Here is a 20,311-nt window from a genome sequence, read left to right as displayed (position 1 = left end):
ATAATTATTATTACATACAAACTATTGTTATATTTATATTTTTGCTTGAAGTAAATATTCCATAGCTCTATTATATCTACGTTAAAGTAAAATTTAGTACCTAATTGAAATTCTAGTGACAAAGAGCGTGATAAGGGTTGAAATACATTATATATGGCGCAGTTTTCCTCTAAGTGCGGTTTTCACAAATGGCAATCAATTTTTGAATTTTACATTTGTATTTAATAAAAGAACAAAGCTAAAATAACACAGAATAAAACAGAAAATAACGATTCGGCAGCGGGACAGAAAATAATTAAAAAAAAAAAAAAAAACAGTAAAAATTAATACTAATAATAATGTGTCGAATACCGTCGCGCTTAGTGGTAAAAACTGTTAATCGGCTAATGGTTTAGTCTAAAACATAGGAGCTCAACTACAGGAGCGGTAAATTGCTTTGATATTTTCAAATTCTAATAAAAAGGATAATAAATTGAACAAAAAAAATTTAATCATAACAATATCTACGTAGCATTTTAGTTACGATTGAAATATATTTATAGAGATCCAAGATCTTTTCACGCAGCAGCATGAATAAAAATGAATTAACGATAGCAACAACAACTATAATAATGATAATAAATAATAATAATAATAATAATAATGATAATAATAGGAGCGATGATGAATAATAATGATAATCTTAAAATAAAAACAATAGTATGAAACAAATCAACTATCGTGAGTTGAAATTACGTACCTCCATATATTGATATATATATACATGTATATGTTATATATATTCATATAACATATATGTATGTATGTTATGGTCATTAAATTTTCTAGGGTAGGCGCTTCGAGGTATAATTGTAATACGTACCTTATACATTTTCAAACTTCACTTAAAAAGTGATTATATCTCAAATTTAAATTTAATATTATTAGAAAAGAAAAAACACAAAAAAAAAAAAAAGAAATTGAAACTTCTTGAATCTATATTATATGATAAAGTAGGATAAGAAAGCCAAGAGTCAAAGACGAATAGATAATAGGAGCCGCATGGCCTAACCGCTGCCACTTTCATTAATTACATAAATTTGATGAGAACAGAAAACAAGACAAAATAATTATAAAAAAAAAAAAAAAAATGAATTAGAAGAGAAATAAAGAAGAAGAAAAAGAAAACATTACTACAACGTGTACACGTAAATAATACTTCGAAATCGAACGATACGAGGGGAGAAATGTTATGCCACTTTTAAAACGGTTTTTAGACGCAGTAAATTATTATAGATTAGCGTTATTTAAAAATCTTTCGAATCGATAATGGAATTATATAACCAGTGCTTCGGATCCAGATCCTTGATGCTTCTTATATCCTTCTACTTGCGAGTTGAAACGAATCGTTCATTTAATTCTTCGTTGATATGCATTTATTAACTGTATTATCGTCGTCTGACGGAATAGTGGAACGATAAAGAGTGAAAAAAATCAACGAAACGTAGAAATTTGTGCGAGGAAATAACTTGAAAACTGAAAAGGAATTCGAGTCGGTAAAATTAGCACAGTATTTATATTTCTTATATATATATATATTATTATATATATCAATTGACTCTTCCTATATGGCAACGGTACAGTTGACGTGCAGGGTTTAGAATCTGGATCCGACAATGTGATTCACTTTAAAGCTTATTCAGTCGAGAATCTTTAGCGATCTATCATATGAATTATAAAACAAATTTCTCAATCATTAACATTCAGGCCATTCCCTCCTATTCGATCCTCAGTAGCTTCTGGGGACGGAGCCTTTCGGATATGGCAGAACGGTAGTAATTCTTATTATCATACGGCTAGATCAGCGTGAAATCGCGAAACCTGCTACGGAGCGAAATTTCTGATCACCTATAAAATAAAATGTGCAGTTATTCTTTGACAAATTTAAAAATGACCGTATTTCAGGATTTCATCGTACTTGAAATTACTCGCTTAAAAGCTGATCGTTTTTTCAATCTGTGCTTATTATTATAATTATTCTTCTAGAAGTTGCGCAGGACTTCACAAGCTTTTTAAAAAATTTCAACTTTGCCAATATCGGCGAATATAATTAGCGGAGGTATTTACAATAATCTTGACATAGTTGAAGATGTCCTTTTTTACGAAAATTTTATACATCGTAGTTCTATAAGGAAACCCTTTATTTCCACCGAGTAAATGTATGCTGATTTAAAAAATAAAATACGTGAACATTTCTTTCTAACGAGATCTTCAAACACGGGTCTTTTTAAATTTGCCAACGAATTACTTGTTTTATTTTCAAATGATTTGGGTTTCGGTTCGCGGGAGACTGCATCGTTTCATATCTGAACTCATCCATGCATAGAATACTTGAAAGTATTGAATAAAATTAGCACCAGTCTGCAGGCGCAGTCGCTAGAGATATTTGAACTAAAGAGAGAAAGGAAGAAAGAAATCATTAAACAGGTTCATTAATAATAATTACACGTACTCGATACCTCCTAATAATACTACCTTATTACCATATTATTATACTTGCTACATTAGAGAATATACGAATTACATAAAGATTCAGGCTCGATATCCATTTATTGTAATATTTTTATTATCGCAAACCGTACTAAGTATAATTACAAATTATTCAATTATATTATACAATATATACTGTATATGTATACATATTATATACAATATACATATATGTATACACATGCGTATATATCTATCACTAACTATTATTTATTGACTAACTAAGTAACTAACTAACTAATTAACTAACATTGTAAATAATAATGAAAATATTTTATCTATATATTTCTGGGGGATGGGGGCGAGGTGATTGTCTTTATCTCATGGCAGCGCCGTTATCCCAGTTAAATCGCGACCCCCTCCCCCCCATCATTGTTACACCATTTCATCATTGCATTTAATAAATTATATATTTATTGACTTATTCACTTACTGTGCTTCACCTGCATGTTGAATTGATGATGTGCCACCAAGTTCCCGATTTGCAACCACATGAAACAGTATTATAAAGCTATATATAGATAAAAACAAATTTCAAATTCAATCAATAATTTCTATATATTTTTATATGAAATTAAAAGAGGAGTTTTTGAAAATCGTGGCATACGTTATTTGGTACGCACTGTCGCAAGTTGAACGGATTTTTTAATAACATTTTTCATTTTGCCAATCTACAATTTTCTTGTCTCTGCCAATCCGGATTTCATCATTTTGTATCCTTTTAATTTCTATCGAGCTTTCGTAACTTCGAATTCCACTTTTCAAAGAAACTAACAACGATGCTCTATATTTTCTTGAATTAGCTCACTCACCATTGCCGAGTAATTTCGGATGGTTATTGGTGAACATTAGGGAAAAAAAACTAACCAACTAACACAACAAAATGGGAATAAAAAATAACGAAAACATTGAATTAAATTTCCATGTAGCATTTACTTTCCGCAACAATTTATTCAAAGCATACAAACGGTACAAACAATGGTTCATTCTGAGTACAAATTAAATTATTTCATTTGGGTATAATGCATCTTTCTCTATATATATATAAATATACATATATATATATATACATATATATATATATATACATATATATTATATATATATAATGTATGTTTGTATGAATGACGTGTTATATAGTTGTGTGGTTCATGTGTATATAAGAGCATACTTGTGTGCCTGCTTATGTGTGTAATTTTTTACCTTTCCAATTTCCCCTTTCATGTAGGTATTTAAAGCATATTCATTAATTTTTCCGTCACGAATCGCATATTTTTTTACTCTGTGACGTGTGTTCAGGGATTTTGTGACAACGAATTGCACTCAACGCGGCGGTTTAATTTAAAACTAGTCAAGATATAACACGGCGCGAGTGAATTTGTGTCTGGTAAGTTGGATCGTCGATATACAGATATAACATGCAGGGTCTTCTTCCGGGGCTTCCCCAACAATTTATTTTCTTTTTTACCACACGCAGATAACGTCGGTTTTCCCTTTTTCTTCGCAATTCAACACGAATCTCTGCGCTGTTACACATTAATTGCATCATATAGAGTTATTAGAATTAAACGTTCCGCGGGAACGAAAGCGAGTCTACGTCGATTCTAATCGCATAGCTATCCTTATCGATCCAATTAAAACGAAGAGGAAAATAAAAGAAATACAAGAAAGTTAATGAAAATAACAAAAATCTTAGAGAATTGTAAAAAAGAAGAGAAAAAAATTAATTTCATTGACTAAATATATATATAATATTATCGTATACGAGTATACCTATACGTATCATTTTTTATAAATTATACGACTGAAGAATAGAGTAAAAAGACGCAAAAAAAAAAAGAAAAAAAGAAACTGATGGATAAGTGAACGAAGATTTAGAAAAAAAATTGACAATCAATAGTACCTCGCTGATCGGTATCAAGAAACCTGAATAATATACCTACAGAAACAATATCAACGCAGCGTATTGTACGCGTCGATGTAATTCAAATAAATGAGCATATGTATTTGTTTTATGAATGTAAATGACGATTCGACGGTGAAACGGTATGTATCTAATAATAAGCCTCTTCCTTTTTGATCCTCGTAAAATTGAATTTGCTGGTAATATTACAGAGATAATTGTAAGGAACGGATACGTAATAACGCTCGTCGACTGAAAACTGTAAAACACGGTAACCCTAACAAACTGTTCTGTTTCAGATGTTTTACGGGTTCGAGTCTTAGAATGAAACGGCTCACGTCGATAAAGAAGCTGCCAGATCGCTAGCACGGCTTCACTTACCCGCCGAGTACTGGTAAAGAAAATTTGCCCAGGTGTAACCGTCTTCAAATTCTTCCGTCAACGTAACGCTGTTTAGAAAACCTGTACACGATGATTTTCCCGGTCACAAACGACGATGTTACCGGCCGAGGTGACCGCAACACCCTCGAGTCCTCTGAACTCGCCGTCTCCGCTTCCCCAGCCGCCGAACGCTCTGAGGAAGACGCCCTCCGGGGTGAATATCTGTATCCGGTTGTTCCCCGAGTCGGCGACCACGATGAATCCCTGGTCGTCGACGGCGACGCCCCGAGGGAATTTGAACTGACCATCCTCCGAGCCCTCAGACCCAAATGACGTTAGCACCCGGCCATTCACGTCGAATATCTGCACCCGATGGTTGTTCCCGTCGCTGACGATCACCCGGTTAGTGTTGCTCACCGCGATGTAGTGCGGGTGCTCAAGCTGGCCTCTTCCGCTTCCACACGAACCGAACTTACCCACGAAGGTGCCGTCCGACTGGAACACCTAGTCAAATTGTTCCAAACATTGTTTTAACGGGTGTGTGAATGATGAAATGATGTCCGCGCAAGTTATTGGATGGAGGTAAAAAAAGAAAATGAAACATTTACCAGAATCAGAAAACGGAATGATCACATTTTCGAAATTCCAAAACATCCGAAAGGCTGTTTCATTGGATTTTAAAATGTGGAAACTCGAAGTATTATTTCAAAAGTTAAGATGTAGGTAAGTCAAAATGAAGAATCGTCGGAAAGAATAAATTGGCCTTGAAAATATTTCTGGAAGTTTTTGATTCACGCTTCTCGCAAAGTTCATGTTTGTGAGAATTATCAAACTTTTTACTGGGTTATAAAATTCCAAGTCTAATCCAGGGAAAGGTATGTTAATTTCAGTGATTTTCAGAGAAGTATTTCTTTTTTTCCGAAATCATTCCACTTTCCCTCATTCGTTTACAGTTTTCGATTTGCCTCGAAGGTGAATATTTAATTTTTTAAAGTTTTTAGAGCATTTTTAGAAAAATCTTCCATCAAGCTTTGGAGAAAAAACTTTTACTGAGATTGAATTGTAAGAAACTGACAAGTTTGGAATTGTTTGGTTCAAGTTTGTAGTGCTCAAAAGTGGCAATTACGGGTTTATAATTCTGAATTACATCCATATTTGAATTAGCGGTCTGATGAAATTGGACTCGGAGAGTGTTGATAAGTTGTGTTTCTCGGTGACTGTTCCGCGACTTGCCAACTTGAGTTGCCAGGAAATAATCGTGATACGGATCGTAGCTCCAGAAATAATTTTTCCCATATTGCAAAGAGATAAAAAGAGCCAGTTGTCGAGTTGGATCGTGTAAGACTGTGCGTAAAAAACACTAATGGTCGATTTATCAACAGTTGTAACGTATGCAAAGTTACAAGGTAGATTTTGGTCAACTTATTCGCACCTGAGCAATCTAATAGAAGAGTGATTACTTTTACAAGATTTGGACGGAATTATTCTAAATTGTTTAAAAAGAAGTTACGACAAGCTTAAGTCGTACTTACATACTAACCATTACGCAATGGTACAGAAATGAGCATTGTTCCCTTTCATTACAAATGCAATCACTGTGAACTAAAATATGAGATGTGAACTTGAATTTGGTGTCGACCTGGGTCTATCTGATGTTGAATTTCCAATCAGCTCTTGTCAATTCTAACGTCATCAGTATTTCAATGCACCCATCACCCAGATCAGGCTGCAGAATAAGAAATAAAGGTACCTGTACACGGTGGTTCTCCTTGTCGCAGACGTAGATGAATCCCAAAGCGTCCGTTGTGATGCCCCAGGGGTAATTGAGCCTCCCGTCTGCGCTGCCCTGGGAGCCAAAGGCCCTCAGGAACCTTCCGGAAGGGTCCAGGACTTGAATCCGATGGTTATATCGGTCAGCTATTATGAACTGACCGATCCTGTTGACGGCGACTCCAGCCAGACAGTCGAACTCGCCTTCTCCGCTACCGTACGTTCCAAACTCCTTGACGAAGTTTCCGTTCCCGTCAAACACCTGTGGAGTTTCAAACATCCAATAATTTTTTCAACTGACTTCAAAATATGGAAAGCTATCGCGATTGAATGATAGAGTCTTTCATCGTACTTGAATTCGATGGTTGGAGCTGTCGGCTACGACGATGGAATTGTCAGGGCCGACGGCCAGGCCTCGCGGCCAGGTAAAGCATCCGGCTTCGCTCCCCCGCATCCCAAATTTGAACAGCTGTCGCCGCTTCAGCAGGTACTGACCTCTGAAATAAGAGTAATAGATGATTACGGAAAAGGGAATGTAGGTACGGAATTGAGGAGCAGAGATATTCACGAGTAGTGTGCGGTACTCACCTAGTGGAGGAACCTGCTGCCGCGTGAATAGCGGGAGCTGCTGTAGGGGATGTGGGGGAGCCTGACGGGTTTTTTTGGTCCTCGTCAGAAGATTCGAATGAGGTCTGGCCGGTGTGTCTCAGTGGCAACCCTAGCGAAAGCCTTCGCGAGGCGGCACTCGCACTGCGTTAGGTGAAAAAAAATTGGTGTCAAAGTTTTTAAAAAGACTTTTTCTTGCCCAATGAGCCAACAGGAACTTCGTGCCACGGATCATTTGTGATAATCGTACAAAAACGTCATCTCTGGTGAAGGTTATAGAAAAGCAGCCGAAGAATAAATATTGTTCGTAATGTGCAAGGACCATCATTTGGTTATTAGAAATGTATTGAAACTAGGCACAAGCATCTCACTGTTGCCCTATTTTGAGTTACGGTATTGGGACACGACTTTACCCTTCGACTTTCCGTGAAACATTTGGAAATTTGCGAGAAAATTCGACCAATGATCAAAAAACTGAGCTTGACTCGATCAGACCAATGGCAATGTTCCAGAATACCGGTTTTACGCAACCAAACGGGTCTGTACCATGCAAAAGCTGTTTGAGTTCGCCTGCCTTTCTGTCCTTGAAAATAATTCCCAGCTCATTGTCAGTTAAAACCACACCGTCATAACGGTGATCGAATACGGTGACCCAGTTGCTCCATCTTCCAGGTGAATTGTTCAGCGTAAAACACGTCGAAGATCTGAGCTTCGTACTGAAAATTGGAAGATGGAAACCCTGGAAGATGGAGTCAATTCTGAGCCCGGCTGTGTGTTCCCCAGATACCACAAACCCAATGGTGATCCAGTCGTTCCATCTTCCAAGTAAACTGATCAGCGTGAAACATATCGAAGATCCGAGTGTCGTATTAAAAGTTGTAAGATGAAAACCCTGGAAGATGGAGTCACTTTCGGCTCCGGGTTCTCCAGAGACCACAACACAGCCGGCATTGAAGAACCCTGCGATATTCGAGCGGATGTTGAAAACGGGAAAGTTGAGGAAAGGGTCTGACCTCGAAGAGGCGGCCGCTGCAGAGGCGGAAGGTGGCTCCTTGTCCTTGGTGGTGCGGTTTCCGTACTTGTTCTTGAGGTAGCGAGCCCAGGAGCTAAGGGCAGCGCCATCCTTCTCCGTGGCTCCACGGTCCCGGTCCCGGTCCCTGTGGTCACGGTCGGGACTCGGTTCCCTGGACTTGAGGGCGTGCGTGCTGCGACTTCGCGCCAGCTCGCTACCGGCCCCGTATTTGGCCGCCAGGTAGGCGTTGGGCGACTGGGTTGTGGGCGAGGGCGGGTCGTCGTCCAGGTCCAGGTCGTCGCCCCCGAAGTTGTGGGAGCTTCTCGAGCGCGCCAGACGCTGTCTGCGTTCCTTGAGGGCCGCGTAACGCGACATCGTCGGGTGGGGCTCGGGCTCCGGATCCGGTTCACGCGCTGCCGCCATGGCCGCCTGGCTTCTGCTCTTGTTGAGGAACCTAAAACCGGCGGTAGGCCTTCGATTATTACCAAATTTTCGGAGCCTCGACCTCGAAGCCGGTACGGAAGAATCCGCCTATGCCAACGCCGACGCGGCAGACCTGCAGCCATATCCCTGAACGTTCCCTAAAATCTATCTACTTTTGTCTATTTCTTTTCTTTCTCTTTTTCCGCCGACAGTGCAAGGGCCTCGAGGCGGGTCGGTGACGCTGGCAAGAAGGCTTCTTCCGTAGCTCCTCTATCCGTGCTAACTGAAAATTGCGTTCCTTATATCCTGTCTCTTAGTGGGCTAGAGGTTTTGTGCTCTTTAGACACGGTTCAAATTTCTTTAAAACAATCCCCAACATTTCTTGCGAACTATTTATTATTTGTTCAATGAAAGTCAATAGATACGTATAGGTCAATTATCTCTGTACACTATCATCGTCGATGGTACGTTACGTTGGTTGTTGAATCGTAAGCGTGCCTATCTGCTATAGTTTTGCAAACAGTGAAAAGAATTTACTTCGGCTAGCATGAGTGATAACTCGCTTTTCATTTTGACTGGCAGTGAAACAATACTTTTTACAAATTTCCCTCGAATCGTCATTTATGTACATTTCAAAGTTTAAGTTTTCAATATTCAATTCTCATGTTAATCAATATCGCTATAAGATATGTTAATCGCATAAAGTTAATCGTTATTCGTTAGCTGTGAGTAGAAATTTTTTTTTTTTTTTGTAACATCGGGAAAATCATCCCAAAGAAGTTATGTTTACAAAAACATTTACTTAAAGCTATGCTCATGTTGTAGTGTATGTGTATACTTGTAATGAGCTGCTTTCGTGAATCGTACGAGAAACAATTGTATAGTCGAGACGAAAAGAATGAACATTGAACATTGAGAATATATGTGTAAAATACATGTACAAAAAAAAAAAATTACAGTGATATCAATTGAGAATTAGGTAAAAAGAAAAAAAAATTTCAAAAAAACTGCATCTTTTGTCACATTGTATAAATAATTAGGATATGTACAGTGAAAGGGAAATAAATAATGCGAGTTATCACAAAATGCAGTTTATTTACCACACCAATAACCATTATATCCTATGCAAGTCTATATGTGCGCCTATTATGCGTAGCATATGTATATATATTTTTTTCTACGAAAGTACAAAAAGCAAAGGATTGGAAAAAAAATCATCTCTACGATAGTATAAATGCGGTGTAAAGTAACAGATAAATTGATGTAATTTGCTCGTCGTCTCAACCATCCGTTACATTTGTAAATCTATACAAGAAATACGTGATACGATTACACACTTGCAAGTTGCAGCGATTAAGCGATGAAACAACAGTGAAAAGTAGTGCAATTTGTACATACTGTACTATATTTAAGTACGGACTTGAGCAAAAGAGGTATGTATGCCGATAGGAACGCTTTCGTTTCGAAGTTTATGTATATATAATGTACGGAAACATATATATTACTATATGTGTAATGTATACGTATCGAAATATCACAATGTATATGTATAATATTACACTATGCAAGTACAAAAATACATACGCTGCATAGAATGTTTATACGGACGCGTCTGTACGTCTACAAATTGAACGTATTCATTGGGTTCAACTACATAAGATGATTAGAAAAAAAAATGCGATTTTATCTAGCGAATAGGGATAATTAACATCATCGTATCATCATTTCAATGCCTTTTCGAAGGGAAAAATCTATTTGTAAGCTCCCACCACTGTTTCAACATTCATCCTAATACCGAATCTAATTCGCTATTCTACAGGTGTATAATCTAATTATGAAATGAAACGTTGAAAGATATGGTTCAAGTTAATCGAAGTTGTATTAGATTGCAAAAATGAAGTTGAAAAATCGGGCACTCGCATTGTACAAGCTCAATTAATTACAACTTCAGTGTGATCACGTTGTTCTAATTTCTACCTACTCATGTTGTTGATAAATTAATTTTTCAGGTTTCTCTTTCGATACGTATTTTGTTTGGATAGATTGTTTGACAAAAGAGAGGAAAAATCGTGGCGTATAAAACTATCTCAGGTTTCAAATAGGAAACTTATGGAGTATCCATTTACGAACGCACAATGAGCTGTAATTCATCAGAATGAGACAAATAATAGTTTGTTTTTTGTCTGTTATAAAAAAAAAAAATATTATTTACACTCTAAGTCGATTGAACAGCTTACTGAGTTTACGCAAGCTGTTTCGTGATTTTTAGGTCAATCTTAGGGCGATCAACTCAAGCCATATCTTCCAACAACAATGTATCATTACTATTTGTTCTGCTATTGTTTGGTTAAACTATAAACCGTTGACATTATTAATTAGCGTAACCCGACGCGGTATGCGGCGAAAGCTCATGAGCGGGTGACTTTATTATTATTATTATTATTATTATTATTATTATTATTATTATTATTATTAAGATAGTGTAAAAGTAGAAAAAGAAGTTTAATTAACACGTATTTGCATGGATATATCGTGAACGGTTATACGTGTAATGTGTTATTTTTGTATTTATGGTTGTTAATATTCATTCGTGGCAAATCCGCAGAGTTTACAGACAGGAAGCGAACAATGATGAATTTTAACCGAACGAAAGACAAGGAGGACAGCATCAATGTTTTCCCTCTATAAGGGAGGAACATTTGCATATTTCACGTCTGTAATCTCGATGGATGAAAAACGATATAGTACATAACTCACACGAATAATAAATTAATGAGAACGCTGTAACACAGTACGGACACACAGAAGACGGTGGTTACCATTTGCATTTGCGTACCTATGTCTAGACTTTCGTCACTTTTTTCAGACTTAACGGATTGGTTTGCCCCCGAAGCAACGTTCGGTTTCAAGGAATCGTTTTTTACGACAGCTGCTGCGCCTATCAATAACTCGCCGTCATCGGCACCGGCCTCGTTCGAATCGGGCGCATTTTCCCCATAACGATATTTAGCGATCCTCTTTACGCCGTCGTTATCGTTATCATTAGAGCCGCGATGGCCGTCCGTCAACTCGTCAGCCTCGTCATCCTTATCGTGGACCTCATTGACCGTCGATAATTCACTCTCTAACGTTTCCTCAATTTCGTAACCTTCGTTTCCCCTTACCGACGTCAATTTATCTCCCGTGCCCGAGTCCTTCAAACTTCCGTCACCGCTATCTAGCTCGTTATCATCCCTTATTTTCGAGTCCTCTTTCACATTTTCCAAAACCACATTATCACTCGGACCAACTTCTATCTTCGCGTCAATCGGCGCTTCTCCGGCTGCGACATTACCCTCGGAGTTAGCAGCCGAGTTCGTCGATCCATCCTCGTCCGACGAACTTCCGCTCGAAGTCACCCGGTCCTCTTCTTCCTCCTCGTCGTCTTCGGGATCGTTTCGTTCGTTCATCATCGACACGTTGTCCGCATTGTTGTTGTTGTTGCTGTTATTGTTGTTCTTGTCATCGTTCTCCCCCTTTCCCAAAGCTTCGTCTAGCTCCTCAACTTCCGGTTCACTCTTCTCGGCAGATTCTTCGCCCCCCGAATCTCGCTCGTCGTTGTTCTCGGACTCCGCGCTCTTCTTCCATACTTCCGAGGTCGTTTCCGGTTCCCGTGAACTGACGTTGAATTCCTCGGCGTCGGAACTGTCGATCAGCCATCCGTTGCTGCCCAGGGTCGGTGACTTTTCCCGCTTCTTGTAGGCGATCGTTCGTCCTTTCGGCCGATCGGCCGAAGCTTTCTCCTCTTCGGCGTCCTTCGGCGTGACGTCACTCGCGTCGGAAATAGGGGGGCGGTTTTTTGGCTCCGGGGAATCCACGCGCCATCCGTTCGAGTCGAACTCGTTTTCACCGACGGTATCGCGGCGAACGAGGCGACTTTTCGGGTCGGGCGAAGCGACGGCAGCGCCTCTAATCACGGGGGAAGAGGAATCGACCGAAGACGCGTTCGGATCGGTTGCGACTTTATCGACGCCGTTACTTAATCGTGTCGCAGTGGCAATCGCCAGCTGTTCCTCATTTTCGTCACTCGATTTATTTTCACTAACGTTTACCAGCGAGCTTTTTACGTGTGTAGTAGTAACATTATTATTATCTGAGTTCGATTTCTCGCCGTCGTTAATTGAAGGCGGCGAGTCGTCGCCTACCTCGTCGGGCTCGCATTCAACGATATCGTCGAGAGTGTTATTGGTACAATAATTGAAGTGGTGAATGTCATCGTTTGCTACGAACCTGCTGGTGTAGCCGCCAGAGGTCGCGCTCGGGGTCGGCGCCGCCGATGATGTCGTTGTTGAATGGGCGGGACTTCCCCTTGACGTGTACCTACGACACGAACAACAAACACAGTCTTTAGGCGCTCAACACTCGTTTATTCACCGATTCAACCGGACATTCTCTCAGCTCTTTTTCGCGTCTATCGAGTCGGGACTATCGCCTCATCATTAATCGCGTTTTCCCCGGCCGGACTCTTTATTCTAGTAATTATAACACCATTCGCGTCGAATCCCAAGTATATGAATTATAACGCGTCAACGAACATTGATTTTCAGTTGAATGCTTTCACATCAAATACAGATATGATTACAGCTAGCAATAAACCTTTTAAGCTGTTATAAAACTCTTCTGTAGTTGGGTTAAAGTATAGCCGAGCTGTTTGAAAGCTTGCACTCTATTGACCACCGGTTCCCTTGTCATTTTCAGGAGGTGGAGATGGCGAAAAAAGTCACTCGATACTAATCGTAATACTATGTCTTCTTACGTGGCTTTTGCAGATTAACAATTTCACAAGCTGTTTTAAGCTGGGCTTAATTCTACATCGATTGCAAATTTGTTAAGAGAAACTTAACACCGTGGCAATATTTTGGGAAGATAGAATCTGAATGAGACCAAAATGCCTTTCGAAATTACTTCGGTCTGTCCAAAACTTCCCGACCCGAATATTAATAGATAATCATGGAAGAGCCATTTTTTGTTGAGCATTAAATTTCATCCTGATTATATAAACTACTTCACCATGATTATAGTACTTCAATTTTGCTACGTCAGAAGTATCTTAAAGTGATTACTTCTAGACAGGATAAAGCTTGCTCAATTGACTTGGCAAACAAATTCAAATTAAAGTCAATATTGGAATTATCAATATGTCAATTATTAAAAATATTATGTTCCTCGAATATTTAGAATCGATTGTACTTGAATTGACTAGTTAAAAATGTACCGTATGGACTCGATTTGAACATCGTTTGCTTTCTAGAGCTTTTGAGACAAAATTGTTTTCTACAATTTGAAATTCCACAGAGTTTCTTTTGACAGCTATGCATCGCCAATAGAAATCAAACCCCACACGTTACAGCCATGTTTTTTGACACTGCAGAGTAAGAAGTTTCGTTTTTTTTTTTTTTTTGGTTTTCTTTTCTAGACAGCGAGACGACCATCAAAACACACCGAATTTCAAGTGGAATATATCGAGGTAACAGATCGGATCAAGGTGTACCTGGTGGAAGGTGATTCCTCCTTGCTCCCTCGTCGGGCTTCCGCACTTCGAGCCAGAAGCGCCCCGATGTCGGTCCTTGCCATTGCTGATTCCCCGGATGTCTTTTGACTAGCGGATGGAGCCGAGCTCTGGGTGGGTGTCGAGGGATTTTCCGGCTCGGATTCCTCCTCCGTTTCAGAGTCAGTCTCCTCGGAGGAGCTTGTCGTCTCCTCTTCCTCCTCCTCTTCTTTCTTCGCCGGTTCTTCCCTCGGAGGTGGCGGTGCCGGTGCGGCACGGTTACCTACAGGATGCCAGTCATTAAAACCTTAGTTGTGGGATGGAAACACCTCTGATTAAAGTTATCACTGCCTCAAGAACGCCGTCAGCTTGGGGCCTTCAAACACCTCAGGAGGAGTCTCGGTAGACACTCGCCCAACACCTTGGCAGGTCAGAGAGACACATCGCAAATATTTGCAAATGGGTGTTTGGAAAACCTTTGCACTCGTTTGGACATACTTGACTTTCTTCCACAGATTGTCACGTGATTATATAAAAAACAGGTATACAGTACGAATAGTGAAGAAGTTGATACACATTCAGTATCTAATTTTTCTCCCTAACCAGCTACGTTGATAATGAATATGATATAATTGATATGACAATGAATGAATGCAATATCTAACTGGCAGTGCTGATATTCTGAATATGGTTGAACTCCTGAGAAACGACAAGAAGTCGTAACGTTTTTCAGAGAAAACGGTGAGCTGTTTATACTAGTCGTTGAAATTGAAGCGATCAATTTCAGAGTCTTCGAAATGTGCAGTAGAATACACATCGCGCAGCTGTTGAGCAGAGCCGAATCTAAGTTGCAGAAAAGATTATTTTCACTAGTCTAGAAGGACTACGTTGGACTAACTACTTGAATTCTACAGAAAAACAACAGTTTGTACTACGTGTACACATGGAATTCTTATAATCACATATAACATATTGAATATAAGTAATGAACAAATAAACAAATAAGTAAATAAATAAATAAACAAATATACACAGACTATATATATATGTATATGTATCTATATAGCTATATATATACGTATATATAAAGGTATATATTAACAGGGGGTGAACTATTTGTCAAACACCAGCACCGCAATAATTATATCGCAGCGTGAAATCTGCCTAAAGCGTAAGTAGGGAAGCCGACAAGTTATGTAGCTGCGGTGTCAAGCCTTGGGCACATCGAATTTCCAGCTGATTTAGCGTCGTACATAAATGAAAAAAAAAAAATAAAAAAAATATACCTCCGCCTAAAAAACGACTCTGAAACGGTCTCTGCGGCGTTGTCGTCGTCGTCGTCGTCGTCGTCGTCGGAGCCGCCGCCTCTCGGGGGATGTTCGCCGGCGGATTTGGTGACGCCGATACGGTTGTCGTCGTTCCTGTTGCCGGTGCTCGAGACAAGTACCTCTGCTTCATCTCTTCGGCCGTGAACGGAGCACCGGTGCTTCGGATACCGGAACCCGTCGAGCTTTCCGAACCGGTGCTCGAGTCGGAGGAAGCGCTTCGAGTTGCCGGCGGATGCGCATCCTGCGCTGATGTCCTTCTGGAAGAGTAAATGGATTCTCGAATCAGCGCTGAGCGAGCGTTTCATCTGTATATGGACTGGTTCGTTAAGGGCTGGGTTTGTTTGGAGGTTTGTGACCGATAAATTCAAGGAACAGTGAACCGATTTATGCGAAACTTGCGCTAATGTTTTACCTATGTCTGCAGGAGTCGCATGGACTGTATAAGTTATGCAGCGTCGGTTTATATTTAAATGGAAAAAATCATAAATATATGATAAATATGCAGACATTTTGGGATTTGGGATTCGAATCATGTAACGTATCGGTTCTGCATGTACGATATTTTCTTATAGTGTTGAACACGTGTAACCATGGCTAGAGTTTTAACGGCCCAACTCAAAATCGGATGGTAGTCGATTTTGAAGAATTCTTTTTTAGGCAGTTGATGAAACTGATGCAGAGCCACAGTATGCGGCTACAACTGAGTGTAAAATTTGAAGTGTTTATGGCGACAAGATGTGAAATATAAAAATTACTTTATGGCTAAAAATTTGAAAATCAATTTTTATGCTCTATAATATGTGACAAAAAAAAATAATTATAATACGTTCAGAGAATGTTGCAAATCTATTGACCTGGGATGAGTTTCGTGGTGAAATCTGCAGATGTTTTTTTTTAATTCTCGTCAAATAAATGGCTAGGATAAGGGTTGCAATAAGACAATTCAGACAACTCGTTCTTATCAAAATATCATTTATTTTGAAAACTTTACGGAACCATTTTCTTTTCACTTTTTAACTTCACACTGAGAGAAGTATCTGGTTAAATAAAAACTACATTCTAACTAGAATTTTTTATGAGATCTCGTGATAATTACTTAGTAATAGTATTCGTAACTTTTTGTAGTTACGAGTTACTGAGTTGTTAATTTCAGCGAAAAAAAACCCGTGAAATTGTTTACATTTTTGCGATCCAAAATTTGACTGTATCTGTAAAACGGATGTAAGAAAACCGTTGAAATCGGTACAGTTGAAATACTGCAGATCTGTATTTGCAGCATCGGAAAAATTAATATTTGCCGCGTCTCTGATTCTCAAAACAGAATTAGTGATTCGTACCGAGGGCGGTCTGTGTTGACATTTTTTTTCTACAGTTTTGAACAGGCATAGTTAGCCTGGTTATGTCAGTTTCGATCCAACCACTCTACACATCGGTCGACACAAGTATAAGCCTACAGTGCAAGACATTACTGCTTTAGAATTGGTGATTCGGACACAGTGTTGCAATTAACTATGAAATCGGAGATGGTTTACCGTGTTTAATTTTTATTTTCTTTTAATAATGATCGGTGTTTGTGGCAATTGGTGAGTAATCAATTATTATTGTGTTACCAGTGACGATGGCAGTTGTTGACTGAAATATTGAGTTTCTACTACATCGCAAATCGTTGAGTCCGGCAGAAACGGTTGGACAAGAAAAATGGCTAAACCGATGTTTAAGAAGGTAAATTGCAACAGTTAATTGGCTTTAATTTTATTTATAAATGAAGCGTGAATTTGAAGGAAGTAAATTTGTAATTGCGAATAACTGTGGAGAAATTTCGTGTCTTATTTTTCAATGTTGAGATTGTATTGTTTATACAGCTTTGATTAATCAAGACTCATAACTTTGCGTTTTGTATAATGAACTATGATTTATAAATGTTGAAGAAAAAAAACTTGGCTAGCTTTATTGGCGTGTTAACAATCTGCTTTAATAACTAGAAACTACTGCGCCGAAAGCAATTTCTATTTCTGTTTAACATACGGTATTTAGCTAGTTTTATTTTTCACCCAAAAAGAAAAATATAGTTCTGAGTACAGAATAAAAGTAAGTTTCGTATCTGTAACAAGAAAATTTAGTACGTATTATGATCTTTTTTAATCTACCACACGCAACATGTTTTCTTGTCATTTATTGTTCATGCAAGAATAAATTAATGCCAGAGCTTTGTTCAGCTGAAAAAATTTACTCAACGGAACAAACAGACGGGGCGGGTTTAAAATTCTGTATCTGCAAAGTTCCGAAAGTGCCAAATTCCAAATTTTTTGGTGGCAAAACTTAAAGCAAAGAAATCAAACTTTGACAAAACATCAAAGTGTCGAATGGTCCAAAACCCATCGCTCAAGATTCTAAAAGTGCAAAATTCCGAAAGTGACGAAATGTAAAAATCTGTAACATCGAAACTCCAAATGACCGAAGATTTTCAGTTCTGTGAATTTCTGGCTCGATGAAATTTCACCACTTTGATTTTTCCTTGTTTCGTTTTTGATTTTCGGCTTTTCTAATTTTTTACACCCACTCGTCGAAGTAAACTACGCTTTGTCAGTATACTTTAATTTTCCAAATTTCACCGTATAGAAACTTTATTTTTCGGAACTTTTGAGTCGTTGGGATTCCGGCCGTTCGGAACTTTGTTGATTCTTCAAAATTCGATTTCTCTACTTTAAGTTTCGCTGCCAAATAATTCAGAATTAGGTGCTTTCGGAACATCAGCCTCGCCTCGAACATACAAAAAATTCTACCGCAGCTGTAAGAAAAAAAAGAAAAAAAATCTTTCTCACTGCATAAATGGCAAGTTATCTCCGTTTTTGCAACACGCAAGTAAACTTGTTATTGGATTTACCTAGCGGCCGAAGTTCTCCTGAGCGATTCCTCAGATTCGCGTTCCGCCGGTTCCCTCGGTTGAGGGACTGTCGGAATAGTGACGGAAGTTGGGGGATGGACTTCTGCTAACGCCGTTTCCGAGGAAGACGGTGCGTTTTTGTTCTGCTTTTTGATCCTTGATATCTCGTCGTCCTCGCTTACCTGCCTTGCGGCAGCAGCGGGTGGCGCCTTCCTCACTTGGACCTATTGTTTTTAATCAGACATTGGTTTTTTCGGGTAAAAGGGACGTATGCAAGCGCCGGCTTTAAGCTCGGATTAGGAATATTAATTCGGGATATTATGGGCAATTGGATACCAGGGAAGAATCTGTAACGCTGACCGATCCATTCGATAAGGAATTAGATTTGATGGTTCGAAAAATATTTTGCCGACAAACGATCGAATCCCCTTTTTTTCGGAGCTTGAGGGAGAAATTCCTGTTCGTGGTTTTTATGCATTTCATAAAAAAAAAAAATCAAATGCAGACAAAATTTGAGATTGATTTCTGTTTTTCATCAAAACTTTTAAAACAATCTGATGAGATGTCCTCGATTTCTTCAGGGTGAAAATTCTCACGAAAAATTGAAAGTCACTGTGTATTTGACAAGATAGTTAAAATCGGTGAAACTTTTTATCCGACGGTCAGTTGCGAAACTGTCCAGCTATTTATTCCGTACAGCACTACGTGCTATATTCTTAACGAAAAATTTCCAAAGAAATCGTCACAACTTTTTTTTTCTGTTTTTCTAGTGTATGTGTAGGAGTGAATTTTGCAGACGGGAGCGTGAATGTGAAATTTGATGGAGGAAAAGTGTGTGAAAAATAGTGAAAATCAGAAGAGTATGAGTAAATCTTCTACCAAATATGAAATGCTGTTTGAAATGTAACGATTAAACCTTCTTTATTAGTCAATTCTGTAAACTCAGCCCTAGGCGCGCATGCTTAACACTGCTCCATATTGATATTTTTAATATTAAAAAAATAAACGCTGCTGATTAATAACTGCGATGAAAGAATAAAGAATTTTCAGCATCCTATAATAGCGAGGAAGCCGCACTCTGAATATTTATATCGAAACGAATGAATAAATAAAAACAAACGAAGAAAGTAATAGAAGTGTTTTTTTTTTTTAAAAGAAATAAGTAAATTAATGAACGTAAATAAAATACAACGTGGAAAAAAACACGATTAGATTAACAAACGAGTGGTGAATCTTTTACGTGAATATGTGCAGTATACTTAGGACAAGGTGACGTTTGGTTACTGTTACATGTCGCATTATGCGTTATGATAAACACGGTACATCGCTTCGAACTTATTTTTCGTTGCAGGTAGGCCGAAAGCGGAGGAGCAGCCGCGGCTTCGTTTTGGTCTTAGGCTTATAGGGCGGGCTTATAGGCTCGGCTAGGAATCACTGTCAAACATAAAATTCCGACAGTTTACATATGTCTCGATATTCGCTACTACGGAGGATCTTTTCTTGATCAATGATCGAGATTTTCGAGATGCCAGCTGCGGCAACTCGGTGTTAAGCGTGTTGTGTGCATGAAATATGATGACGTACGTCACTGTCTGAAATAATTTGTAACGATATTTGCAATTACTCCGTCTTCGAAGTTTGTTTCACCGTTTTGTTTGCGTGTTACGTTTAAGTTTTGATAACTGTTACTGAAAGGTGATTTTGCATAGGATCGTGAAGATTTTCGAAATCAAGTTTTAGGCGTGATTCAAAAAGCTTTTAGCAAGTTTGGCAAAAGGTTTCCACGATTTGCAGATTTCAAGAGATTCGAAATGATTTCAAAGACTTGATAACTGTTCTTTAATTTCTGGGTATTCAGTCCTCATTATTTCATCCCTTCGAGCAATCATTTTCAACATATATAACCATCGAAAGTTCAAATTTTGGCAAGAACTCGTTACCACCGTTA

General features: G+C 38.6%; 1 protein-coding gene across 9 annotated transcripts in view; it reads right to left on the bottom strand.

Moving 5' to 3' along the window:
• Positions 1 to 3,442: 3,442 nt before the first annotated feature.
• Positions 3,443 to 20,311, bottom strand: part of LOC124175964 (RING finger protein nhl-1) — a 34,621-nt gene continuing 17,752 nt past the window's right edge. For 3 of the 9 annotated variants that reach the window (XM_046556655.1, XM_046556656.1, XM_046556657.1), the window contains 7 exons: positions 18,364 to 18,587; positions 15,438 to 15,736; positions 14,147 to 14,434; positions 11,461 to 12,978; positions 8,203 to 8,655; positions 7,172 to 7,333; positions 6,939 to 7,080 (listed from right to left, as the gene is read on the bottom strand). In XM_046556655.1, the coding sequence (XP_046412611.1) occupies positions 7,302 to 7,333; positions 8,203 to 8,655; positions 11,461 to 12,978; positions 14,147 to 14,434; positions 15,438 to 15,736; positions 18,364 to 18,587 (2,814 nt within the window). In that variant the 3' untranslated portion in view covers positions 6,939 to 7,080; positions 7,172 to 7,301. Of the gene's footprint in view, positions 3,562 to 3,599; positions 5,318 to 6,563; positions 6,846 to 6,935; positions 7,081 to 7,171; positions 7,334 to 8,202; positions 12,979 to 14,146; positions 14,435 to 15,437; positions 15,737 to 18,363; positions 18,588 to 20,311 lie in introns of those variants that run through there. The other 6 variants (XM_046556661.1, XM_046556659.1, XM_046556660.1 and 3 more) reach the window with 6 other exon arrangements.

The sequence above is a fragment of the Neodiprion fabricii genome, chromosome 2 (assembly GCF_021155785.1).
Source record: "Neodiprion fabricii isolate iyNeoFabr1 chromosome 2, iyNeoFabr1.1, whole genome shotgun sequence".
Lineage (NCBI taxonomy): Eukaryota > Metazoa > Arthropoda > Insecta > Hymenoptera > Diprionidae > Neodiprion > Neodiprion fabricii.
This window is presented reverse-complemented; position numbering and strand designations above follow the sequence as displayed.